General features: G+C 47.3%; 2 protein-coding genes across 3 annotated transcripts in view; one reads left to right on the forward strand and one right to left on the reverse strand.

Moving 5' to 3' along the window:
• The window catches only part of LOC130202612 (kinesin-like protein KIF13B), a 52,235-nt gene extending 46,152 nt beyond the window's left edge, over positions 1-6,083 (reverse strand). For both annotated transcript variants that reach the window (XM_056428288.1, XM_056428287.1), the window contains exons 1-4: positions 5,995-6,083; positions 5,767-5,864; positions 5,468-5,545; positions 3,381-3,474 (exon numbers count right to left, since the gene is read on the reverse strand). In XM_056428288.1, coding sequence (XP_056284263.1) covers positions 3,381-3,474; positions 5,468-5,537 — 164 coding nt within the window. In that variant the 5' untranslated portion in view covers positions 5,538-5,545; positions 5,767-5,864; positions 5,995-6,083. The remainder of the gene's footprint in view (positions 1-3,380; positions 3,475-5,467; positions 5,546-5,766; positions 5,865-5,994) is intronic.
• Positions 6,084-6,218: 135 nt separating this feature from the next.
• On the forward strand, positions 6,219-26,494 carry elp3 (elongator acetyltransferase complex subunit 3). The gene is made up of 15 exons (XM_056428293.1): positions 6,219-6,521; positions 6,830-6,929; positions 7,325-7,463; positions 8,420-8,490; positions 8,927-8,990; positions 9,112-9,180; positions 9,893-10,047; positions 18,313-18,474; positions 18,598-18,724; positions 23,853-24,046; positions 24,461-24,551; positions 25,392-25,457; positions 25,550-25,777; positions 25,861-25,942; positions 26,083-26,494. The coding sequence occupies exons 1-15, from the start codon at positions 6,500-6,502 to the stop codon at positions 26,172-26,174; spliced, it is 1,662 nt and encodes a 553-aa protein (XP_056284268.1). The 5' UTR covers positions 6,219-6,499; the 3' UTR covers positions 26,175-26,494.
• The last annotated feature ends 1,132 nt before the right edge of the window (positions 26,495-27,626 follow it).

Raw genomic sequence — 27,626 nt, forward strand, 5'->3', positions numbered from 1 at the left:
GACCGGTCCATAAAGGAGTAACACTAAGTCCTGTCCTCTCCTGGGCTGGCAGGGACATTCCTGAGATAACTGGCAGAGCCTCGCAGCTCCCAGGAGTCATGGGGGGGGGGGGGGGGGCGAGGGGTTGATAAGGTGCAGCCCTTCTGGAGGTGGATTCACTACATCTTACACATTCTGCACATCAACGTTTTCCAGGGTTTTAAAAACCAGAAACTTTGGTGACGCCGTGAGCGGATTTTAAAAAAAAGCCTCTTCAAAGCGGGGCTTTTATCGGAGATAAGAGAGGCTCAGAGTTTGTGTTTTACTTTCTAAACATTATTCTGCTTCCTGACACACACTCCAGCCACGACTCCAGGTCTGCTTACAACATGAGCAGTAAACTATGCCTGTAGGCGCAGCCCCCGAGGCTCGATTAGTTATTAATCGCTACCATCGTGAGGGTCTAACAAGCCACCGCTGCACCCCGGCCTGGTTGCTGCAGCTACCCAGGGTGCGGTTACATATTAACACCCCCAAATGAGCAAATGAGCTGACTCAGCACAAACCGTGTTGGGATTTGGCTGGCGAGTGACTCTGCCCCCCCCCCCAAACCAGTAAAAAATAAAAACATCTCTGTAAAACACAATCTACTGGGAAACAAATCAGGAATGCATTGATGCAGAAACCGGCTACACCGAGCCTGTAAAACCTGTTCGCGGTGAGCCCCAAAGGGGAAGAAGCATGTCAGAGGACACACACACACACACACACACACACACACACACACACACACACACACACACACACACACACACACACACACACACACACACACACACACACACACACACACACACACACACACACACACACACACACACACACACACACACACACACACACACACACACACACACACCTCGTTTCTGGCCTGAGGCATTTTTATTGAACGAGGTAACCTGAGAAGGGGGGGGGAGCATCTACCTGCAAGGAGATCAGACGAGGACGGGATTGCCTCTTCGTCAACAGCAGAACCCTGAGGCCAGCGGCACATTTTTTGTATGCATCACAATCAGTGCACATGTTGCACCTTGAATGCATCACACAGACGGGAGCTCTGAGGTCATAATATATGACCTGAGGTCAGATGCATCCGGACTGGATGTACACATTCTGACCTGATCGAACCAGAGCCTCAGATAGGGTTCTGTGAGCGTGGGTTACAGTCGCTATCTGAGCTGGAACAGACCCGCCCTTTGTGAAGAGAAGGAATGGTTCAGGAAGGACACTGAGGGAGGAGGAAGAATGGAAAGGAGCAACAGAGGGAGGATGGGTGGGGTGAGGTCGGGAGCTGAGCTTCTCTCAAGCAGCTGGGTGCCAACTCGCCGGGCCGCTTACAGCCCAGAAACCCTCTGCCAGCAAGCCGGAGGGAAGTAAGCGAGTAGAACCCAAACACTGGCTTTAATGGATGTGTTCACACTTGAATGAGGCAGAACAGCTGCGACGCTCACATGTCAACAGAGCCATCTGACTTCTGATCACTTGGTGAAGACTGTGTGACGGCGTGGAAAGAAAAGGCCAGAAGCTGGATCCTGATTTAATGTTTTGTCTAAATAAAATAAAAAAAGGGGGGGAAAAAAGAGTCGAAAGCTCTAAAACTATTTTAGTACCGAGGCAAGACCAACAAGTCCTGAGTCAAGTCCAGCGTAAAGATCAAGTCCTGAGTCAAGTCCAGGGTAAAGACCAAGTCCTGAGTCAAGTCCAGTGTAAAGACCAAGTACCAGGTCAAGTCCCCAGTCAAGACCAACAAGTCTCAAGTAGGGCTGCAACAACGAATCGATAAAATCGATAAAAATCGATTATTAAAATAGTTGGCAACGAATTTCATTATCGATTCGTTGTGTCGCGCGATTATTACGGCGCTCAATAAGTCACGGAGTATAAACAAAGTTGATTTGAGCGCAGAGCCGCGCAGGAGAAACAAGAGTGTAGCAGAGGCAGAGGAGAGAAGGAACGCTGCGTTGTGAGAGCCAATCAGCGCTGAGCTGCTCCTCTGTTGATGAATCTAATTGGCTGCTGCTGCTGCTCACGTGGCGCTGGATGCGGAAGTCATTCACGTAGTCGGAGACATTCACGGAGCTAAGTGCGCCTCCGGGTGACGTTATGACCCCAGACACCAGGGCGCTACATGTCACGACGTGTGTGGCATTTCCACAAGAGTAGAACGGTGGTTATTTATTCCGTGGCGGATAGCGGAAAATATTTTTCCACGGAGAAAGGCAACGGAGATAAACCACGACGCTACTCGCTGTGTGCGCTGCGCTGCGCGTGCAGATATTTAACGGAGCGGAGCAGCGCGTGCGCTCTGATAGGGACACGTCTCATCAAAGATGTTCTATTGCGAAGAGCACCACTTCACATGTTTTCCGCGTCTCACTGCAATCTCAACGGCAGCGGGCCAGGTGAAAAAAAAAAAATATCTGAACGCGTCTCTGATATTGTTCAGGGTGCCGGTCCACATGGGGACCACTGCTCAGGAGAGGAAAGCTGTCAGTCTGTTTATGACGGGTTCATCCACATGACCAGTGGATCTCCAGGACCTTTCCATGACTTTAAACCAAATTTCCATGATTAAACATTTTGTGAAAACTGTCTATACGTGACAAAGTGAAAAGATATAGTATTTAAACTAACAATGAGAATTCCAAAGCATACCGTATATATAGCGTGTAAATTAACATCTGAATAAAACAAATTTGCATTACTTTTCCAAATATTTTGGGATTTTATTTTTTTCAATTACTTTTCTAGGCCTGCTAATAGCCATTTAAAAATGCCATGACTTTTCCAGGTTTTCCATGACCGTACGGACCCTGTTTTGAATATAGGGTTGAAAATTAAAGTGTTTTTGTTTTTTTATCCGATTAATCGATAAAATAATCAACAGATTAATCGATTATCAAAATAATCGTTAGTTGCAGCCCTAGTCTCAAGTCAAGAACAGCAAGTCCCCAGTTAAGAACACGTCTTCAGTCAAAACCAACAAGTCCTAAACCTCAACAAAAAAAAATACTTGTTCGCTGATCCCTGTCGCTATATTGTGCACATTCTCTAATAAAGTATATTAAAAAAAAGAAAAGAAAAAAAGATTCTTTATTTTGTCAAGTCTCGTCTAAAGTCATCAGATTCTTGACTCGAGTCGGACTTAAATCCAAATGATGCGACTTTAGCCCAAAATGTTTTTTGTGACAATCACAAGAAAAGAGAAAAGAGACTCGTCGTGGCGACCTTGCTGTGGATCGTCACACACCAAAGTGAATGCAAAGTAACCACGGCTTTCCGAAGAGGAGTGGTTTATATTGAACTGATGCCGACGTGTGTCTGCTGTGTGACGCGCTCACCGGGGGTCTCCTTTGCTGATGCTGGTGATGGCTGGATTCAGGACTGTCTGGTTCCCCTCCATCTCCACCACGCACTTTGTCTTTAGGTCTTTTTCTGGATTGAAACAGAAATCAAAGAGAAGAAAAAAAGATGCATTATCAACGATAAACATGACATTTATTTCATTTTTCTGCAGTACTAACAACCATAATGTTGACAATTAAATGGGCCAACAACAACAAAAAAGATGTGAAATGTAAAGTGTGCAAAGTCGTTTTTGCTAAACTTCTTCAATCCCCAACATTTACTCTTCAAACTAAAATAAATACATTTAACAAGTAAATTTGAATAAACTGGTGATTGTAACTTTCCCTACGACAGCAGTCATCACAGGGTAACAGGCCCTTGTGATTGTAACACAAACAATACACCACGGAGAGGCAGGAAATAGTTTGATTGATGGTGATTCATTCCAGGACTTGCCTGTGCAAACACTGCAACCACTTTACTACTCCGAGAGCAGATAGTGAAGAACAGCAGGGTCAGCGCTACTCTTCCTCATTCCTACCTGCCTTACAAGGATTTTAAAAAGGCGGAGTCAGCGCTGGCACTTCCTGTCAGAGCAGGATTTGATACAAGTGTGTTGCAAGATGTTCTGCTGTTACACCTAAAAGAACCGGTGTGTCATGTATGGGGTATATTGGCAGGAATTGAATGTAATATTATGTATTTAATTAAATTCAGTTTTTTGTGCATAGCCCAAAGTCACAAATTAGCCTCAGAGGGCTTAACAATCTTAAAATCAGCAGGGCCATGGCAGGGGGCAGGGCCACCAGGCAGGAGGCAGGGCCACCAGGCAGGAGGCAGGGCCACGGAGGCAGGAGGCAGGGCCACCAGGTAGGAGGCATAGTGGAGGCCGGACCAATGAGGCCAGGCCTTTGAGACAGGAGGCACACAGAAGGATGCCAGATCCAGGATGCAGGAATATGGGCAAGGGGTCAGGACCCAGGACCAGCTTCAGACAATATGTTTTTGTTGTTGTTTACAATCAGCTAAAAACCTCCAGTTTTGAAGAGCGAAGTCAATGCATAAGTGTCTTAAAGCTGCATTATCTCTACTGACCAGCAGGGGTCGACCCCTGATAGTATCGGAGTCTATGAGGAAATTATTCTTCTTCTCTCTTGATTTATTCCCTCAGTAAACATTGTAAACATGAGTTTATGGTCTCAATCTCTAGTTTAAAGTCTTCTTCAACACATCATGATGTTCATTTAGTACATTATCGGAGTAATACGAGTAAAGCGGAGCATGCTTTTGGGCGGGTCTACCTCATGATTCACTGTTTGCTACCCTATCAGAGCCATATATACGATGTCTTCATGTCAATATTGTCACTTCCCTTCACCGTTTGCAGCCCCAGAAAAAATGGTGACGCCAGTTATTAAAGATGGCGAAAACCAAAACATCGAAGCTGTGACTTCAAAGCGGCGGTCCACAAACCATCACGATGGCCACTTTGTATATACTGTACGGTCTACAGTCGGCCACCATAGTTCTGTGTGCTGCGTTCGCCAACATTACCCCTCGATGCTGCCAAATGTTACACCTATGAATTGGCATATTTGTAGTTTTAAAAGCTTTTGCAGTGGTTTATTACATGCAATTAAAAAAAGGTAAGTTAAAGGATGTAGCTGCTATTCAGCAACGCGACACGTGTGTCAGCTGGCATGTCAATCTTCAGCATTGAACAATGGCACTGTATAGTATACTGTACATGCATTATGCTGCCCTGTCTGACCGGAAGTGATGTCACTGTCCCTTCCAGATTTTTCCATTTCTACTCCCATAGCACTGCAGCCAAAACTTGTATTTTTTTCTTCCAAAAGGAGGGACAGAATGGACCTTTTCAGAGCTCTGGCCTGGAGAGACACACTGTGTAAAACTTAATAACCCTTCACAAACCAAGAAAAGAGCTCCCTTTGAAGCTGCGGCAGGGCTGTTGAAAAGGCTTTTGTTTGTCCCGTGGAAAAACAGACTCATAAGTGGCCGTGCAGACCAACTCACACCCGATACAAGCGTCACAAGGTTCCCCTGACATTACACTCACCTCTCCGGTTCATTGGACGCACGCGAACAGCGACCTTTACGTTGGAGTCATTCAGGCTGTTGTCATCCATGGTGCCACCTGATGCGCGGGCGAGAAACGAATATAAGTGATATACTTACTGTGTGCAGAGTTACTTCAAACATACTTGTAACATGCATTGTCACCAGCGCGACATGGGAATATCTATAAATAAACCCAATAAACGGGTAACTCTCGCTACTTGTAACACTAGTAACACTTATAACAAACTTATAATAACGTCAGAGGACAAAGTATATTGCAAAGAGAAGTGCACAAACCAGAGTGAAAACGAGGAGTGCGCAGTAGCTCCGCTGTCCGACTCTCCCGCAGGCACCTTGAAGAACACACGGCAGCTAGCCCGGGACGCTACCGAGAGCTGGAGAACAGCAAACACGTAAAGAAGGGTCAAAGGCGTTCATAATGACCGCCGATACATGAACCGTAACCCCGATATAGTGTACTGTGAACCCCTGGGTTTAATTTATAAGTCCACGAATGGCACTCACGACAGTACGCGGTTCATTCCCGCGGCTCCTCCACCTGTTGCATTTCCTGAAACTTCCTTCGGAGATCAGTCAAGTCATGTCAACTCGAGCTGAAGGGATTTGCGGTGCGGTTTAGTGATCCCAGGGGCGCTCCGCTCCGCACGCGCTCGACCGTTGGCTTGAGCGGGGATTCAGCGCCGCGGTGTGGCCCCCCGCGCGCACTGCAAAGTCTGTGCTTTTCGTTCAAGTATATCTTTATGTAAAAACACAACAAGTCAAATGTATTCTCAGTTAATGCTATTAAACCAGATACAACACAGTGGGGGGAACCTTGAAACTGTTTCCCCCTCAAAACACAAGGGGGGTTTTACGATATTTTACGACAGTTTCGCCTGCCGTACGACAGAAGCTGTGTTTAGACTCAACGTGGTGTTGTTTACTATTTCTGACAGCCCCCCATCGGTTAAAACAGGTTGGAAACCAGCAGCCACTCGTTTTAATTTTCACTGTGTGCTTAAAGGAAGAAATGGGAAAGCCAAAGAAAAAGAGTGAGTCTGTTCAAATGTGTTAAAAATGATCAGAAGTTACTTTCTCCACCGAGGTTCGGCTTTATCTTGTTGCTAAAGCTAGCTTGTCTTGCTAAGTCTCAAAACACGGTGACAGCGATATAACTCGAGCTTCTAGTTAAAACAGCGAGTCGTACGTGTTTTTATAAAACCATTTGTGCTTAAGCCTGAATTCACACAGTCCCTCGGAAGGGTTTTGTACAAACCGTACGAGATAAGAAGAGCGGTAGTAAGAGCTTGTAACGTTACTAAAGACGTCGTGGTCACGCTGTATCGATTATCTTTGATAGGTGATCTCAGCCGAGCTGAGCTGATGATGATGACCATTGCTGATGTCATCAAACAGCTGGTCGAAGCCCACGAAGAGGGAATAGACATCAATCTCAACAAGTAAGTCGTAACCCTCGGTCGACACAACTACTGTACACACCACATCCGCCTTCTATTCCAGTGTGGGTGGAAGCCTGTGACGTGTGCAGCCTGCAGGAGGTTTATGTTTTTCCACATATTTTTTAATCATTAACTTTTTTTCCTGTGTTTTTAAATCTCAGTGCTGAAGGATATGAAACGGGGCCCGTCTAAAGGCTGGCGTCAGCTCTAAAAAGCAACCAGTCAAATATTGTTCTTACTTTTGAGAGCAACACTTGTTGTTTTCTTCTTCCTGGTTTGACAAAAACAACTGTTTAATTAACAACTCAATTGATGTGTCATTGTCTTTTTTAGAAAGCCCCATGTGCATTTCTACAAATGCTTAAATGTTTTGTTCTGATTTCTCTTTTCAAAAGAGTGAAGACCAAGACTTCGGCGAAATATGGACTCGAAGCCCTCCCTCGATTGGTCGACATCATTGCCGCCGTTCCACAACAGTACCGCCGCACTCTGGTGCCCAAACTGAAGGCCAAACCCATCCGCACCGCCAGCGGGGTAAGTATACCCTGCAAGTTCGCCCTGACCTGGGGTCAGCAGTACCCTGCAATGTCGCCCTGGCCCGGGGTCAGCAGTACCCTGCATGGTCGCCCTGACCTGGGGTCAGCAGTACCCTGCAATGTCGCCCTGACCCAGGGTCAGCAGTACCCTGCATGGTCGCCCTGACCTGGGGTCAGCAGTACCCTGAAATGTCGCCCTGACCCAGGGTCAGCAGTACCCTGCATGGTCGCCCTGACCTGGGGTCAGCAGTACCCTGCAATGTCGCCCTGACCCAGGGTCAGCAGTACCCTGCATGGTCGCCCTGACCTGGGGTCAGCAGTACCCTGAAATGTCGCCCTGACCCAGGGTCAGCAGTACCCTGCATGGTCGCTCTGACCTGGGGTCAGCAGTATCCTGCATGGTCGCCCTGACCTGGGGTCAGCAGTACCCTGAAATGTCGCCCTGACCCAGGGTCAGCAGTACCCTGCATGGTCGCCCTGACCTGGGGTCAGCAGTATCCTGCAAGGTTGCCCTGACCAGGGGTCAGCAGTACCCTGCATGGACGCCCTGACCTGGGGTCAGCAGTAAGGCCGCCCTGACATAGGGTCAGCAGTATCCTGCAAGGTCGCCCTGATCCGGGGTCAGCAGCTTAACGCAGAGCTCCGTCAGGCTGGAAACAAACAGTATAAGATGCAGTGCGGTGCATTTAGAAATAAAACTTGTTACAGACGATGCAACATCACTGCAATATGTCAGACCGGTGTTAGACATCGGACTAAATACATATTCAAAAGGATGAGATGTATTAATTGTTTTACACGGTCGGCTCGGGCCGATGGAGCTCAGCTTTTAAGCAACTCGAAGGTGCTCTGATCTGGGAAAATAAGAAACAATTAATATTCAGAAAGATAATGGTTAAAAGTCCAGCCGCGGTGATCATACATGTTTTTACAGTATTTCTGTCCCCTCTCCAGATCGCGGTGGTGGCTGTGATGTGCAAACCGCATCGATGTCCGCACATCAGCTTCACGGGCAACATCTGTATGTGAGTAGCAGGGGTCCGCCTCACGGACATTTCATGATTCACTTAGTTCTGTTGCAGAGCTTTTTAACTTTAAAAATCACATATTTTATATAGCATACCAAAATCCACATTTCCCCTCGAACCTGTGGTGCTGTTTAATATGAACTGTTGTGTGTGAATTTTAGAAGTCGTCCTCCTCTACAATATAATAAATATATCTCAGAATGGCGCTCGGCTTATGGTGCTCAAAAAATTGCTTTAAAGGATTAAAGAGCAACGTTACGTCTCTATCTATCCAGAAACCATGATTTCTGTTATCTGACGTTTAGGCAACTTGCATTAAATCAATATACTTTGATGAATAGTGCCACAGGGTAAGAGGATGAATATGTAGTCTTTTTTTGGGGGGTAAATTGTCCCTTTTTTAAAAGTCATCCCTTAATCTTTCCTCTGGCAGCTACTGTCCCGGTGGCCCAGACTCCGACTTTGAGTACTCCACACAGTCCTACACCGGCTACGAGGTAAGGGAGCTTCTTTCTGCCACAGTAATCTGCTGCAAGTCACATGTTCTTTGACTTTAAGATATTCATTTTGGAATGTTTTTAAAAATGTTATATGTGTGTTACTCTCTCTCTCCGATAGCCAACGTCGATGAGAGCGATCCGAGCCCGTTACGACCCGTACCTTCAGGCCAGACACCGGGTGGAGCAGGTCAGTGGAACCCTGCAGGGTCTTTTCAATCCAGGCTCGGCTATAACCTTTTACACAAGTGAGACACTTCACGTATATATATATATACGTGAAGTGATATGTACGAACCCTGTGTATATATATATATATATATATATACAGGGTTCGTACAGTTATGGAAAACCTGGGAAAGTCATGGTATTGTAAAATGCAAATTTCCAGGCCTGGAAAAGTCCTGAATAAAACAAATCCCCAAAATTTGAGAAAAGTAATAGACATTTGTTATATTCATATGTTTATTTACACTGAGTTTTGAATAAGTAATATGCTTTTACGCTCAAAATTTAAGCCGGCATACGCTCTCATAAGTGAACGCACCATAACTGAAAAGACAAATGTTTATTCTTTTAATCTAAACTATTGTCTCATTAATTTGTGTCATTTAAGGTTATATACTGTATGCTTTGGAATTCTCGTTGTTAGTTTAAATCCGAAATGTTATCACTTATTCATGTTTGCACAGAGATAAAAATAAAAAATCTCACGTCGCCACAGTGCTCGTCTGTTTCACATGAGATCTCCATTAAAAAGTCTATTTTTCAGTTTATCTCCTCAAATCCTAGTAACTGTTGCTGTAGTGGCGATATTTGACCGCGAGAGCCCCGAGAAGCGTCTCAATGCTACAGAGCGGTGTGTAGTAGCGGTGTGTACTAGCTGTGCGTTTGCCCTGCAGCTGAAGCAGCTGGGCCACAGCGTGGACAAGGTGGAGTTCATCGTGATGGGCGGGACCTTCATGGCTCTGGCCGAGGAGTACAGGGACTACTTCATCAGGAACCTGCACGACGCCCTGTCGGGACACACCTCCAACAACGTGGCCGAGGCCGTCAGGTAACCCGGGCAACCGTGTTTGATGCCAGTCACTCGCCTGTCGGTGACTACGATCACAGTTCTGGAGTTCTGCGGCTGGCATGTTTGACAGTATTTCGATATTTGTACATCCTCTCTGTAAAAGGTCAACCCCCCCATTCTGTATTTATGGAGTATGTGAGAATAATTCACAGCAGTCTCCACCAGAGGGCGCTTCTCTACCATTTGTAGAATTTGCCCCACAGTTATTCATTTAGCTTTCCTGTCTCACTGACAGAAACTTCGACTATATATATATATTAGGGCTGTGAATCGATTAAAAAAAATTTACTAATTAATCGCACATTTTGAAATTCATTAATCGCGATAAAAAGTTTTTTTTTTCTTCTAAAGACTAAATCTTCTAAATGAACGAGTAATCCCTTCAGACAGCATGTATTTTAGACACTTGTTTAATTGTATTCTTTTATAATGACAAAACTTCACAGAGCTGTGTTTTCAAAGAGGCTCCTACCTATAAAGTGCCAGCGAGGTATTTAATATCGTGGATGATAAATTGTTTCTTCAGTGAAACATCAGATTAGTAAACAAAGGTGTATTAGAGACCCCATTGGTCCTGTCATCTTTAACACTGAACAGCAGAACCAGTGGCCTTGGTGACTGACAAATATGTAATGTTAACCCTCTGGAGGCTGGGCTCATTTTCTCGATTTTACAAAACAATGTAAATTCACCTTTTAAAGACGTTTGCATGTGACACATCCCAGTGTTTCCTCCACCATTCTATCAGGGTGAGGCCCCGCCCCCCTGTAATGTTCTCTATAGCGACAGATTACAGCAGAAGTAATGTCAGGTTATTTTCTTAAAGACGTCTTTGTTCTTTTATTAAACTAAACGTCTGTTGTTGATCGTCTCTACAGCAGCATGTCATTCTGTCTCGACGTGTCATTAAACACTTCTCCGTTCTCCGTCTCGCGCGCCGCAGAGCTCCATGCCGGCGTGTCTGCGCGCGCATCGAGCGGAGCAACAACAAAAAAGTCACCTGCACCTTCCGCCCGCGTCACCGACACGTCGCCCTCTGCTTCTCTGTGAATATCGAGGAGCAGACGGGAGGAAGGAGGCGGACTGCCGCGGCTCGACACTCAGAGGAGTGCAACAACTTCAACGACACCGGAAGTAAACAAAGTTGCGTTAATTGCGTAAAAATATTTTAGTGCGTTAATCGCGGCCAAATTAATCGCATAGATTAACGCGTTAACGCCGACAGCCCTAATATATATATATATATAAACTAAATCCCCCAAGTCACTTATTAATTGATATTGAATTTGCACTGATGGAATCAGAAAGTATTCAATTTATTTTCCTAAACAAATCACAGACACTTTCATGTAATTTCCTGTCTTTTCATATAATCCATAATTCCACTTTTTTTATCATGAAGTTCCCGTTCAAGAATTTTTATTTTCCAACATAAATAAGAAAACAGAGACTACAATTAAGAATACGCACTACATCCCTTTCCTTTCCGACCGTTCCCAATGCAAAAAGAAGCCCCCCCCCCCCCCCCGTGTGTGTGTGTGTGTGTGTGTGTTTCCGTGTTTCTGAGCATTCGATCCACTCGGTCCCTCCCATCAGAGCGAAGCCGCTCTGAGTGATTCCTCTTCGGTGTCCTCCAATCCATCCCTCACTATGGATGAGAAGCAAACTTTCTTTTTTAAATGAAGTAGAAAAAAAGTAGAAATACCCATTCGTTTAAAAAAAGATGTCATACAGACTGCAACGGATCCCCGTCTATGATTTGGCGTGAAGATTTACTGCTGGTGAAACTCCTTTAATTTCTCTACATTAATTAAAACTATTGAACTATCACCACCGTAAGAGCGTTAGCCTCATACGGGTCCATTAAAATATGAAACTTTTACTTTTACGTACCGTCAAGCTCGATTTTAAAACAAATGTGCGCTTCCTCTTAACCTTTCAAAATAAAAGTCTGATTTATCTCTAAGAGCGAGTAGATTAAAACGCCTATGAATTATTCAAACAATACAATATCAGAAGGCAAACATCAAAACCAATCGGGCAGATACAAAAACACAAGACGATAAAGCTTTCATGGGGTTATTTGCACAGATCATTTGGCCAAATAATAGCTTGTGCGTGTGCGTGTGCACGTGCGCTCGTGCTCGTAGGGGTCTGCTATCGGCAGTCTTCGTTAAGATGCTGTGATTGGGGTAATTGCGGCGGTTGCTGCTCAGCTTGTGAAGGAGGAAACTTGGTTCAGTTGGCGTGTGTGTGAAACAAAGTCAGACAAAGTACACAAAAAAGAACATCTCTGAAGTGTGTGTGTGTGTGTGAGATTTCCGCCCCCCCGACCTGAACGCAACAGCGAGCTACCACGAGATAATCGTCCGAGATAATAGACTTTTTATTGATTCATCCAGCGTGATCCGATCGCCCTCTCCGGAGCACAGGCGTGGTGTAAATCAGCCGGCGGACTGTGAGAGATGGACATTTATTGCCGGCAGATGCAGAATTTGGGAGGAATATGCGCCGGCATGAGGGGGGCTAATGAACATTGGAGCAGCTGGAGTGGAGAAAATGACAAGTGGCTGGAGCGTGTTGAGACGAGATGCGTCTGTGTGTGTGTGTGTGGGGGGGTCAGTGACTCAGATGAGTTCAGAGGTAGCAGGTGAGTCACGATGCAGCTCCGAGAAGTATCTGTACTTTCTGCACCTTGAGAACCGTCGTCACTTTTTCCACATCCGGCTGTTTCTTTTCCTGCTTTTTAACGAGCGGACCTGCAGTCATGGAAAACCTGGGAGAGTTATGGAATTTTTTTATTGGTTATTTCCAGGCCTGTAAAAGTCCTCTACATTTCCTTTACGGTGTACTCGCGTATACGCCGAGATTTGACTAAATGTTTGGTGATGGAAATTTGGTTTAAGTCGTGGAAACTCATTGGTCAACATGTATGACCCCTGTTCATTGGTCATGTGTATAGAATAGAATAGAATATACACTTTTATTAATCCCCAAGGGGAAATTAGTTCTCTGCATTTAACCCATCCTTAGTTATTAAGGAGCAGTGGGCTGCGGTGAAGCGCCCGGGAAGCAACTGGGGGTTCAGTGCCTTGCTCAAGGACACTTTGACTTGCAACTAATGGGGAGAGCGGGGATCGAACCCACAACCCTGCGGTTGCAGGACGGCCCTCTTACCCCACTGAGCTAAAGCCGCCTTTAAGACTAAATGTTTGGTGATGGAAATTTGGTTTAAGTCGTGGAAACCCATTGGTCACCATGTATGAACTCTGTTCATTGGTCATGTGAATGAACCTGTTCATTGGTCACCATGTATGAACCCTGTTCATTAGTCATGTGAATGAACCCTGTTCATTGGTCATGTGAATGAACCTGTTCATTGGTCATGTGTATGAACCCTGTTCATTGGTCATGTGTATGAACCTGTTCATTGGTCATGTGAATGAACCTGTTCATTGGTCACCATGTATGAACCCTGTTCATTGGTCACCATGTATGAACCCTGTTCATTGGTCATGTGAATGAACCTGTTCATTGGTCAACATGTGTATGACCCTGTTCATTGGTCATGTGTATGACCCCTGTTCATTGGTCAACATGTGTATGACCCCTGTTCATTGGTCATGTGAATGAACCTGTTCATTGGTCAACATGTATGAACCCTGTTCATTGGTCATGTGAATGAACCTGTTCATTGGTCATGTGTATGAACCTGTTCATTGGTCACCATGTATGAACCCTGTTCATTGGTCATGTGAATGAACCTGTTCATTGGTCAACATGTGTATGACCCTGTTCATTGGTCATGTGTATGACCCCTGTTCATTGGTCAACATGTGTATGACCCCTGTTCATTGGTCATGTGAATGAACCTGTTCATTGGTCAACATGTATGAACCCTGTTCATTGGTCATGTGAATGAACCTGTTCATTGGTCAACATGTGTATGACCCCTGTTCATTGGTCAACATGTGTATGACCCCTGTTCATTGGTCATGTGAATGAACCTGTTCATTGGTCAACATGTATGAACCCTGTTCATTGGTCATGTGTATGACCCTGTTCATTGGTCAACATGTGTATGACCCCTGTTCATTGGTCATGTGTATGAACCTGTTCATTGGTCATGTGAATGAACCTGTTCATTGGTCAACATGTATGAACCCTGTTCATTGGTCATGTGTATGAACCTGTTCATTGGTCACCATGTATGAACCCTGTTCATTGGTCATGTGAATGAACCTGTTCATTGGTCAACATGTGTATGACCCCTGTTCATTGGTCATGTGTATGACCCCTGTTCATTGGTCAACATGTGTATGACCCCTGTTCATTGGTCACCATGTATGAACCCTGTTCATTGGTCATGTGAATGAACCTGTTCATTGGTCAACATGTATGAACCCTGTTCATTGGTCAACATGTATGAACCCTGTTCATTGGTCATGTGTATGAACCTGTTCATTGGTCACCATGTATGAACCCTGTTCATTGGTCATGTGTATGAACCTGTTCATTGGTCACCATGTATGAACCCTGTTCATTGGTCATGTGAATGAACCTGTTCATTGGTCAACATGTGTATGACCCCTGTTCATTGGTCATGTGTATGACCCCTGTTCATTGGTCATGTGTATGACCCCTGTTCATTGGTCAACATGTGTATGACCCCTGTTCATTGGTCATGTGAATGAACCTGTTCATTGGTCAACATGTATGAACCCTGTTCATTGGTCATGTGTATGAACCTGTTCATTGGTCACCATGTATGAACCCTGTTTATTGGTCATGTGAATGAACCTGTTCATTGGTCATGTGTATGACCCCTGTTCATTGGTCATGTGTATGACCCCTGTTCATTGGTCAACATGTGTATGACCCCTGTTCATTGGTCATGTGAATGAACCTGTTCATTGGTCAACATGTATGAACCCTGTTCATTGGTCAACATGTGTATGACTAGGGTTGGGTACCGGGCACCGGTTCCAATACAACCGGTGCTACCCGGACCGAAACGCAACGCACATTTCGGTGCTTCCTTCCGGTGCCTGAGCCGATTAAAATTGAAAAAAACTATTGTTGTGAACTTCTGTGGTGACTCCGCCCTGTCAGCAGGTTACGATAGCCTATCATTTAACTTTGAGAGCGGAGGCATGCGCCGTGTGTGACGGCGTGAACCCGTGTCGAGCACACCAGCGTCAGGCTGGGCACGATGGGGAGACCGTCACCGGTCCCCCTGAACACGTGGAGACCGATGATGACGAGCATCCGTAACTCAGATTAGTACCGGAACGTTTATTGCAAGTCTTGGATTCATAAAAGTAGGCCAAGAAATAATAAATTAGCCATTATAACCATGTTTAAGCTAGCTCGTAGCTAGCGCTAGCTACGAGCTACGAGCGTGACAGTCTGTCACAGGGCTCTCAAGTGTCACGCATTGAGCGTGAGACTCAATCATTTCGGTCTTAAGTCACGCACTCCCGCCACACATCGTATTTCTCACGCTGAAAAAAACTCTCGGCTATTTAATGTTGTAATGTGCCGCAGCGCGCCAACATGAGCTGGCCGCGCTGCCCTCACCGTGGAGGAATCAAGCGCTCCCCTGGAGTTCTGCTGTGAGGAGCCACTTATCAGCCAATCAAATATAATGACGGAGGAATAAAGACCGTGGGGCGTCACTTTGTTTCAGTGGACCTCTCGCTATCAGAAGCAAAACTCATCTTCAGTACCTCTAATTGGTTGTTCTCTTTGCCCATCAAAACAGTGACAGGATTAACCCTATAAATATACATTCATAAATACATATATATGCACATACATAAGTACATATTTACATATGTGGCACCCTGGACATTTTAAGGGCAAATCTGGTCAGAATTGTTATTGTATTGTGTTAGTATCTTGCCCCCATCATCCTTATTTTCTTGTTATTATCATTTTAAACGCTTTGTGTTAACTTAAAACTCGCCTGCTTTCACCTGAAGCAGCTGAAGGGCGATACTCGTGTTCGCCAGTAGGGGGCAGTAGCGAGTTTTGCCATGACTGGCGCCGTAATTCTTGTTTCAACAAGTTAGACCAGCATATTCAGTGTTGCCAGGTCCGCGGAATTGGGCTACTTTTGAAGTGTTGCCGCGGGTTGAATTTTTTGTCCGCTGGTTCGGGTAGACCTATTTTGCATGCAAATTACATGAATATCTTTAAATAAAAATCCATATTTTAAATGAAATAATTTATTTATACCCAAATCCTACCAAACTGACTCCAGATCAGCACGTACACACATGGACATGGGACACGCCCACATACACACACTTTAAAAGCAGTGTATATAGTTTGGCACAGGCATATTTTGAGTTCTGATATTGGGCTGGTTTTTGGGCTGGTTTTATTGGGCTGGTTTTGTCACACAGACCTGGCAACCCTGAGCATATCACAGACAGTGACGCAGCTATTAATGCAGGTCTGTCTTGGTGTTTACAGATGAGAAGCGTACACAAGCGCCATATATATATTAATGTTATGTTCGCTCGCTCGCTTTGGCGGTGCTATATTTTGATAGTTATTAAGTGTGTAGTAGTTAAAGAAAAGACGGTTAATTAAGGCTAGCACTGTTTATCTAGCGGATGCTAATCGCGTTTTAGCATCAGTAACCTGGCCTGAGAATTCCATTCCATTGTCTCTGACGTATGTCTGTGTTCTGGTTCCGTGACGTCGCTCGTGACGTCACGGAGCACCGAACAAGAGTCTATAACTAGATGTAATTTCCAGCAGGCTACAACAGCCCTTCTGCTAGGTATGAAACGGCTGACACAAGTGCGCTAGCAGTACCACTAGCGGTAGCAGTCATGCGGGAGTGAGGGTTAGAGGCGTGGCCTCCCTGGGAAAAAAAACATTCTCAATGTTTGAAATAAGATAAAAAAGAATATATACTTTACTTCTTTTTAAATATATATTATTATTTGTTTAATAATATTTAAATTAAGTATAAACAGGTTTCCTGGTGGAAGTCACTTGTCAGTGCCTTTCATCTTCGTGACGTCACTGACAAGGTCGCCATGGAAACATTGTTACTGACAAATTGTGTTATTCGCATAAGTAAAAAAGTATTAAACCGAATCGCATGAAATTTGGTGGGATGATTGGTTATTATCCGGGGACCATTTGATTAGATTTTGGGATCGATCGGGTCAAAGGTCAAGGTCATGAAAAGGTAAAACTCTTCTTGAATCGCATGAAATTTGGTGGGATGATTGGTTATTATCCGGGGACCATTTGATTAGATTTTGGGATCGATCGGGTCAAAGGTCAAGGTCATGAAAAGGTCAAAATCTTCTTTTTACCATAGCGCGGTCAATTTTTATCCAATTGGCATGCAACTAATGCCAACATGTTCATAATTCAATGCCCAATCTTGTGATATGCGAAGGTATGCGCTCTACCGAGTGCCCGTTTTAGTTTTAATATATTTTCTATATCAAAATGGCACAAATTGTTTAATTGTTTACGAATGAAAAACTGATGTGGGAGACAACGATTAAAGTGTGCGGTGAAGAAATATAATATTTACATTTTGTCTGTAACTAATAGATCAATGCCTAAAATCGTCAAAAGATTGCGTATAGTCAGTCTCTCTCACACGCACACAGACACACAGCGAATAATGCTGTCCGTCATCTCTCTCACTGTCGAAGGCTTCAGTCCAAAAATCAAAAAGCATTGGAAAAGATGTCTTCATGTACAACATATAGAGAATATATACGACAGAATATTTATATTGGTTATTACAGCAAACGTACACACAATGTTTTTCTTCAAAGTTGTATGAGGAAAGTATCGATGCTTACCGAGAGCGGAAGAACAACTCCGAATCCCTTCAGGACTTCTCGATGACTTCTCAGTTTAAGTATTAAACTAATTTGCTTTTGACACAAAGTAAACACTCATTAACGTCTCATTTCACATGTGCATTACAAACATTTGTATTTATTTATTTCCCATCCCCTTGTTTCCTTTTTATTGCATTTTAGCGTGTCCATAATGCGAGGCCAGAGTCTGGATAATGAGCCGTGCAAACTCCCAGCTTGTAAATTGATGTTGCTTAATGATCCCAGCGTTAAAAAAAACACACTCGGCAGGACTCGATAGAGAAAAATAAAGGGGAACAAATAATAATTATATGATACAAGACTATTATGAGCAGAAATAATGTGCAGCGTGAACGACTGGGACGGTTTCCTCGTGCAGGTACTCGGAGCGCAGTAACACCAAGTGTGTGGGCATCACCATCGAGACGCGGCCCGACTACTGCCTGAAGAGGCACCTCAGCGACATGCTGGGCTACGGCTGCACCCGCCTGGAGATCGGAGTCCAGAGCGTGTATGAAGACGTGGCCCGGGACACCAACAGGTCAGGGGGGTCAGGATGGATGCAGATCAAAGAGCAGGCCTGGCCATTATGGCAGCCGTGTGTGTGTGTGCGAGTGTGTGTGTCTTTCTTTCCTTAACTCTGCCGCTCGCTCGTTCCTTCCAGAGGCCACACGGTGCGGGCCGTCTGCGAGTCCTTCCACCTCTCGAAGGACGCCGGCTTCAAGGTGGTCGCCCACATGATGCCAGACCTGCCCAACGTGGGCATAGAGAGGGACGTGGAGCAGTTTATCGTAAGCGCTCATTAATCACATTTTTATTTTTAACAGATTTATACAGAATTGTACCTTCACCCTGTCTTGGTTTTGAATTCAGATTAATACCATGGCTTCATTTGAGCCGACAGACATGATGTGTGTGACTACAGTCATTTGGTTCAGCTGGACTTTAGGGAGTTTAACATTGAGTTCACTCGCTTGACTATTTGTGGCTTATTTGCGTCATTCGCTTCACTCGTGCATTAGAGGGGGCGGGGCTTAGAGGGGCGGGGCTTATCTCCGTGGCTTTACTCTGTGGAAAGGGTTATCATTTCCTTCATCCACCACGGAAGAACTCACCACTAGTTCTGCTTCATACTTGTTGAGGACGTCCCACAAACGTCTGAACATCTAACGCCCTCGAGTTTGGATTCATAACATTAATATAATATATATATATATTTATACATGACATCACCCGTAGGCTCACACAGCTCCGTGACTTCCACCTCTACGTCTGAATAACTTCTGCTTCCAGCTCCACTAGAGCAGCAGTTAGATTCACCAACGGCGGAGCAGCTCAACGCTGATTGGCTTTCGCAACTCGCCGTTGGGCCAATTTTTTGCCGACGTTGAAATGTTTCAACTTGAATTTTTCATTTCGCATCATTCGCTCTGCCGGCCGAAAATTCTCATCAATCGCTTCTGTACGTCGACTTTGCATCGGGACCTACTGGTGCGAAACATTTTCAGCGCTTTTGGTGCGAACGCAGCATAAGCGCTCGTATCTGCTTCCTTCGCCCTGCGGCGGCGGCCGTGGCGCAACACATAGCGTCTTGAAAGTAGCAAAACCGGAAACTGCGGCGCCTCCACGGAGGATCTCCCCCCCCCCCCCCCCCCCACAGTCAGACGCATCTCGACAGCGGGCTCCCTTTCCAGCTCTGATTGGAAACGCCGCTGTAATGTGAGGGGGGGGGGGGGGGGACAGACGCCGCTTCGCCGGAGGATGTAGATGAACACTCAGCTTGAGGGGGTGCGGTATTTAATCTTTTCACACCGATGAAAACAGAAATCAAGTGATTAGCGACGCCGAGAAGGAAAAAGAAAAAAAATGATTTCTTTACTAATTGCTACAGGCGGGAATCGTGACGCACGCCGGTGACTTCCTCCCAAAAGCATGTCACTCATTGTCTTGGATACAACAATAGAAACCGCTCCCCCCTCTCTCTATTTGAGTTAAACTGTTTTCTCTGTTTTTGCTTTTATTTTTGGGATTTTGGGGTTTCTTCGTGAGAGTAAAGTTTAAAATGCAGTAAGCTGGAGGTAAGAGGAGAAGATCAATATCCGAGTCCGTGAATCGAGTATGAAGAGACGTTAGCTTAGCATAACAACTTGAAGCTAGAAAGGTCTTAGGCGCCATCACACCAGACGCCACTTTTAAGAGAGCAGCCGCTCCAAAAACGCCTTGGCAAAAAATGCGCCGGGCAAAACAGCGCGGTGCGCCTGAGGAGCGGACCTGCGTGCGCAACCGACGTTCACGATATTTAAAAAAAGAAAGGAAAGAGTACGGCGAATACCACCATCTATTCCGTGAGTTGTGTCTCGATGGCGAGCGCTTTCAGTTGCACTTCCGACCGAGCAGGAGTCAGTTGAGTCGTGTTTCCATTTAGAATTATAAAGCTCCTCGTCATTAAATACCACTGATATGAGGTTCTCATCGGGAAAACATCAAGGAAAGCCTCTCGCTTGATCCTATTGGCTGCCTTGGGCCTCTTGCTTGATCCTATTGGCTGCCTTGGGCCTCTTGCTTGATCCTATTGGCTGACTTGGGCCTCTTTCTTGATCCTATTGGCTGCCTTGGGCCTCTCGCTTGATCCTATTGGCCTCTTGCTTGATCCGATTAGCTGCCTTGGGCCTCTTGCTTGATCCTATTGGCTGACTTGGGCCTCTTGCTTGATCCTATTGGCTGCCTTGGGCCTCTCGCTTGATCCTATTGGCCTCTTGCTTGATCCGATTGGCTGCCTTGGGCCTCTCGCTTGATCCTATTGGCTGCCTTGGGCCTCTCGCTTGATCCTATTGGCTGCCTTGGGCCTCTTGCTTGATCCTATTGGCCTCTTGCTTGATCCTATTGGCTGCCTTGGGCCTCCTGCTTGATCCTATTGGCTGTCTTCCTATTGGCCTCTTGCTTGATCTGATTGGCTGCCTTGGGCCTCCTGCTTGATCCGATTGGCTGCCTTGGCCGAGTGTGACGTTGATGAGCGGCGCGCCTCCGCGCCCCGCGCTTAAAGTTGAGAATTTGTTAACTTTTAAGCGCGCCTGAAAAACGATAGAAAAACGCGCCGCGCTGCATTCAAAAGGCGCGTCTGAAAGGCGCCGTACCGTAGGGAATCAACGGTTTTGCTAGCGACGCGTTTTTGAGAGGCGCGTCAGGTGTGATCGAGCCCTTAGGGTTCATCCATCCAGTGAAGGAACGACCGGCGGTCAGATTGTTTTCTAACTATTTCTAAACCGAATTGTCAAACTATTAAAGTCTTTAAGTATTGGTAGAGAATCCTAAATAACCCGAGCCGTGGCAATTCTACGCTTACGGTTTCTCGCTGCTTATCGGCCGACACAGATGCTGATCTACGATAAGATCGGTTTCCGGTCGTGGCTGTAACTAAAGCGATCTTAGTCGTGAGAAAACAAAGCAACATTTACATTTTTCTTTTGGGTGTGTCGCGAACGCCGAATGAGGAAATCGGGAATATTCAAGATAGCGATAAAGGCACTCTACCTCCGTCACTTCTCTACACTTCATTTCCTCCTTCTCTCGTCCCCTGTGCTTCTCCTCTCGTCTCCATTATCTTCCGCTTCATCTTTCCCCCCCCGACTCTCCTCTCCAGTCGTAACTTTTCGACTCGACACTTCCCTGACGGTCTCTCGTCCCCCCCTCCCCCATCTCACCCTATCGCCTCATCCGTGTCCGTCCTCGTCCGGTCACGCCGTCGCGCTCCCCATCCTCTCGTCACGCTGACACTTTCGGCTCGTAAAGCCGGTGTGTGGCCCCCGCCTTTTGCTCTTCCTCGTCACATCTAATCTCCCGCGACACGCTCCGGGGTCCTCGACTTCTCCGCTCCGGTGTCCAAAACGAAGTATCTCAGGGTTGTGGTTTTTTTATACTTCACTTGCTGCACTATGAACACGGGTTGATACTGTGAAGGGACTCGAGTTGTAATAAAGCATCCCCTGCTTTATGGATCATAATTTACTAAATGAACATCACGCTGTATTGAAGAAGACTTGGCACTAGAGATTGAGACCATACACTCATGTTTACTGAGGGGATAAATCAAGAGAGAAGTGGAGTAATTTTCTCATAGACTTCTATACAACCAGAGTCGCCCCCCTGGTGGTCAGTAGAGAGAATGCACGTCTTAAGGCACTTCACTTTTTCAGACCTGGATGCAGGACTGGACAGGGGACTACAGAATGGAATTAATAATTTAATAATTATTCTCCTCAGGTCGAAATAAGGCAACATAAACGTGATGATTCTTCGTTTTCATCCACTAGTGAAAACATAGAGACACCTAAATCACAAATGCTGTTTCGGGGGAATAAAACATTTTTTGGATCAATATTTTTCTTTTAATCTCAAGAACAATTTATTAATGGTGATAAATTTAGCTATAATGGTGAAGCCCGTCTTCCGGTGAGAATCCAGCTGCCCCATTGACCCTTAAAAGGATTATGCAGGAAAATTACAAAAACGGATGAATGAATGAAGAATCCAGCTCGAAGGTTTTGTTTACTCGCTGCATCCAATTTAGTGAGGAAGTGAAGCTAATGCTGCAAACATGATGCAAGTAGCAGCTGAGGTTTCACTGGAGGGATGTTTTCTTCATATATTATCAATAATGAATCCATCGCGACGCAGAGCTCTCTAGTGCCGGTCGTCTTCATTGTATCTTCTATTTGCCTTCATCTCATTGGTCCATTACCTCTGTGGCGAGCGCTGTTCTGACCGTGTCCCGACTGCGTTCCTCGCGGCGGCCTGGACAACGGAGTGTCCATAAGGAGATAGGAGAGGAGAGAGGAGCTCAGTGTATCCTAAGCGTCCATAAGGAGAGAGGAGAGAGGAGGTCAGTGTATCCTAAGCGTCCATAAGGAGAGAGGAGAGGAGAGAGGAGCTCAGTGTATCCTAAGCGTCCATAAGGAGAGGAGAGAGGAGGTCAGTGTATCCTAAGTGTCCATAAGGAGAGAGGAGAGGAGAGAGGAGCTCAGTGTATCCTAAGCGTCCATAAGGAGAGAGGAGGAGAGAGGTGCTCAGTGTATCCTAAGCGTCCATAAGGAGAGAGGAGAGGAGAGAGGTGCTCAATGTATCCTAAGCGTCCATAAGGAGAGAGGAGAGGAGAGAGGAGCTCAGTGTATCCTAAGCGTCCATAAGGAGAGAGGAGAGGAGAGAGGAGCTCAGTGTATCCTAAGCGTCCATAAGGAGAGAGGAGAGGAGAGAGGTGCTCAGTGTATCCTAACCGTCCATAAGGAGAGAGGAGAGGAGAGAGGAGGTCAGTGTATCCTAAGCGTCCATAAGGAGAGAGGAGAGGAGAGGTGCTCAGTGTATCCTAAACGTCCATAAGGAGAGAGGAGGAGAGAGGAGCTCAGTGTATCCTAAGCGTCCATAAGGAGAGAGGAGAGGAGAGGAGCTCAGTGTATCCTAAGCGTCCATAAGGAGAGAGGAGAGAGGTGCTCAGTGTATCCTAAGCGTCCATAAGGAGAGAGGAGAGGAGAGAGGAGCTCAGTGTATCCTAACGTCCATAAGGAGAGAGGAGAGAGGTGCTCAGTGTATCCTAAGCGTCCATAAGGAGAGGAGAAAGGTGCTCAGTGTATCCTAAGCGTCCATAAGGAGAGAGGAGAGGAGAGAGGAGCTCAGTGTATCCTCTCGTCCCCCTCAGCCTCTCAGCCTCTAGCAGCATCTCTAGGTCTCTCCAGGTGAACCTGGTTCAGGTCTCACTATAAGACCATCAAGAGGAACGTCTTCAGTCTGCATGAGGGGGTGGAGTCTCCAGGACTGAAGGTGAAGCTGGTGTCATAAAAGAGGAGGAGCTTGATAACATCTCCACTATGGATGCAGAGAAATGCCTTCATTTTTTCCTCGCTTCCCGCCCTGCGTTTTGTCTTGCAGGAGTTTTTCGAGAACCCGGCGTTCAGGCCCGACGGCTTGAAGCTGTACCCGACGCTGGTGATCCGAGGAACGGGCCTGTACGAGCTGTGGAAGACGGGCCGGTACAAGAGCTACACGCCCAGCGCCCTGGTGGACCTGGTGGCCCGCATCCTGGCGCTGGTGCCGCCCTGGACCCGAGTCTACCGGGTGCAGAGGTGAGACGGCGGAGACGCGAGCGACCGTAGACGAAAGAAGAGGAAGAGACGCTCCGCACGCGCTGCTCTTGGTGACGGGAGTCCTCTTTTTAAACACACGTCTTCAAGCGGCTGTTTCTTTGACGCAGAAATGCAACAAACGGACAGAATCATAACGTACACCTTTTACAACACGGAGGCTCTGCAGTCTGAAACCAAGACGACGGACCTTATTCCTCCTTCCGATCTTTCCAAGCACAGACCAGAGTGTGTGTGAACACGTTTTAGTTGAAATCCCGAATAACATGCAGTGTGAACCTGAAAATGAACATTTATATCTCCCCAGGGATGCGTTCACGTACGTGGGACGAAGAATATAACTTCAAAGCTTTTCTCCCGTCGTTTATTCTTGTGTGTCTTGGCTCCGCCCATCAGGGACATCCCCATGCCGCTGGTGAGCTCCGGCGTGGAGCACGGCAACCTGAGAGAGTTGGCCCTGGCCCGGATGAAAGACATGGGCACCGAGGTGAGACTCCGGTGTGGGGGGGGGGAGACGTAACCGGCCGGGCCGCGATCCAGAACCGCTTCACACGCGACGGTTGAGGCGACCGAGTGTCAGAACTGTTGGAGCGGAGGATTGGAGCGCCCTCTCTCCTGCCCCCCGAGAGGGTATTGACTTTATGTTAAAGTGGAAAACAGAGGACACATGGGGGGGGAGGGGAGGAGGGGAGGAGGAAGAGAGGGGGGCATCGAGCCATGCAACTGACCCTGGGGCAACTCCCATCAGAAACAATGTTGGGGGTGGGTGGGGGAGGGAGAGAGAGAGAGGGAAGGGGAGGGAAGGGGAGAGGGAGAGAGAGAGAGAGAGAGAGAGGGAAGGGGAGGGAGAGAGAGGGAAGGAAGGGGAGGGAGAGAGAGAGGGAGGGAGAGAGAGGGAAGGAAGGGGAGGGAGAGGGGGAGAGAGAGGGAGGGAGGAGAGAGAGAGGGAAGGGGAGGGAGAGAGGGAAGGGGAGAGAGAGGGAAGAAGAGAGCGAGGGAGAGAGAACGAAATTCTGCTCTTCTATTTTGTGTTGTTTTTTTAAAGTTATTGCAGTTCAGCCTTTAAATAATTTAAGCTCTGTGTATGACACGCCCCCTTCTTCAGACTCCGCCCCCCCCCCCCCCCCCACTAACCACACTGCGTTGAGAAACTTTGACCAGTTATTGCTGAAAAATAACCCCAAGTAAATCGCATTGGATTAATTACCGGGATGTTTCAGGACATCCAGATATACAGTATTTACATATATTCTGTATATGTCGTGCTGGTTTGACCTGTGTGTGTGTGTGTGTGTGTGTGTGTGTGTGTGTGTGTGTATATATATAGTGTCGAGACGTGAGAACACGAGAGGTCGGCATCCAGGAGATCCACCACAAAGTCCGCCCCTACCAGGTAACGCCCTGGAGGCGGAGTCTTATCGGCCGACATTTACCGAATGCCGGGCGCTGTGCGAGATGAAATTGTCCGTGTGTGTGTGTGTCCAGGTGGAGCTGGTGCGCCGGGACTACGTGGCCAACGGCGGCTGGGAGACCTTCCTCTCCTACGAGGACCCGGAGCAGGACATCCTGATCGGCCTGCTGCGCCTGCGCCGCTGCTCGCCACAGTCCTTCCGGCCGGAGCTGAAGGGCGGAGCCTCCGTCGTCCGCGAGCTGCACGTCTACGGCAGCGTGGTCCCCGTCAGCAGCCGGGACCCCAGCAAGTTCCAGCACCAGGTACGACCCCTCCCCCAACCCCACCCCTAAATGAGGCACGAGCGGCTCAAATGATCCAGAGTCTCTTCATCTGCCCCCCTCAGGGTTTCGGCACGATGCTGATGGAGGAGGCGGAGAGGATCGCCAGAGACGAACACGGCTCCAGCCGATTGGCCGTCATCTCGGGTAAGAAGAGCTTGTGTTGTCGCGAGTCTCCCATTGGCCCAGTGGCGTCATCACCGACGGCGTGGGCAAAAGATTCCACAATGACCAAAAAAGTGTGTGCGTGTGTGTGCGTGTGTGTGTGTGTGTGTGTGTGTGTGTAGGCGTAGGAACGAGGAACTACTACAGGAAATTGGGCTACGAGTTGGAGGGGCCATACATGATGAAGGACCTCTACGGACCCGGAACCGACTGAACCTGGACAGCAACTCTCATCATCTTCATCATCTTCATCCAGACGATATTCTACGGACACGGTTGCCGCAGTTTTTTATTCTTGGTTTCCTCGTCCCCTCTGACGCCGCGGACGTCTCGCGAAAAATCCCCGAAATACTTCAAAAGACTCGTAAACGGCCGATGACGAGCGGACACGCGTTGTATAATCACGCCTGTTTTTTTATTTTTATTTTACACGTCAGGAGTTTGAATATGAGGTCGTCCTGTCGCGGTTCTGTGTTCTCGGTGTTTTGGGTTCTCTTCGGTGGAGACGGGTTAGGAATAAAGTGTGTTCCAGAAGCTTCTGTCCTGCTTTGTGAAGACGTTCGGCTCAACGGCGGGAGAGGAGGTCGGAGCCCCCCCCCCCCCCCCCCGGAAAGGTTGCGTGGGCACGGAGGCTCCTTTAAGGTGTTGACCTGGAGGTCGAGGGTGCCCCCCCCCACACACACACAGATGATTGCCCTATGAGAGTGTTTTACTGGCTCTCACGTCTCCATCGGTTACCGTCTCCAGAACAATGACGGAACGCTATCAAAGCAGCGAGCGGCCCGGGGGGGGGTGACCTGTGTCAGTTATGGATTACAAACTGTGTGGGGTGGGGGGGTGGGGGAGGGGGGGCTGAAGCTGAACGGCCACGCGTAATTTCCTGGATGCCCCCACCCCGTGTCGTGGCTGCGCTGTGTGTTGCTGTTGCAGTCCTGACGCATTGTGGAACGGTCCACATTTAGTCTCTCTCTCCCCACCACACACTCTCTCTCTCTCTCCACCACACACTCTCTCTCTCTCTCTCTCTCCCTCCACCACACTCTCTCTCTCTCTCTCTCCCCACCACACTCTCTCTCTCTCCCCCACCACACTCTCTCTCTCCCCCACCACACTCTCTCTCTCCCCCCACACACACTCTCTCTCTCTCCCCACACCACACACTCTCTCTCTCTCCCCCCCCACCCACACTCTCTCTCTCTCCCCCCCACCCACCCTCTCCCCCTCCCTCCCCACCACACTCTCTCTCTCTCTCCCCACCACACTCTCTCTCTCTCTCCCACCACACTCTCTCTCTCTCTCCCCACCACCCACTCTCTCTCTCTCTCCCTCCACCTCACACTCTCTCTCTCTCCCCCCACCACACACTCTCTCTCTCCCTCCACCACACTCTCTCTCTCTCTCCCCCACCACACACTCTCTCTCTCTCTCCCCCCACCACACTCTCTCTCTCTCCACACACACATTCTCTCTCTCCCCCCACCACACTCTCTCTCTCTCCCCCACCACACACTCTCTCTCTCTCTCCCCCACCACACACTCTCTCTCCCCCCACCACACTCTCTCTCTCTCTCTCTCCCCCCACCACACACTCTCTCTCTCTCCCCCACCACACACTCTCTCTCTCCCCCCACCACACTCTCTCTCTCCCCCCACCACACGCTCTTTC

Source organism: Pseudoliparis swirei, chromosome 12, assembly GCF_029220125.1.
Source record: "Pseudoliparis swirei isolate HS2019 ecotype Mariana Trench chromosome 12, NWPU_hadal_v1, whole genome shotgun sequence".
Taxonomy (NCBI): Eukaryota; Metazoa; Chordata; class Actinopteri; order Perciformes; family Liparidae; genus Pseudoliparis; species Pseudoliparis swirei.

Excerpts from the sequence above, each read along its gene's own strand:
- elp3 (XM_056428293.1), top strand. The coding sequence starts at position 6,500 with ATGGGAAAGCCAAAGAAAAAGA. Across the intron at positions 18,725-23,852 it reads GGGACGTGGAGCAGTTTATC|GAGTTTTTCGAGAACCCGGC; the intron begins GTAAGCGCTCAT and ends TTTGTCTTGCAG. Across the intron at positions 25,943-26,082 it reads CCGATTGGCCGTCATCTCGG|GCGTAGGAACGAGGAACTAC; the intron begins GTAAGAAGAGCT and ends GTGTGTGTGTAG.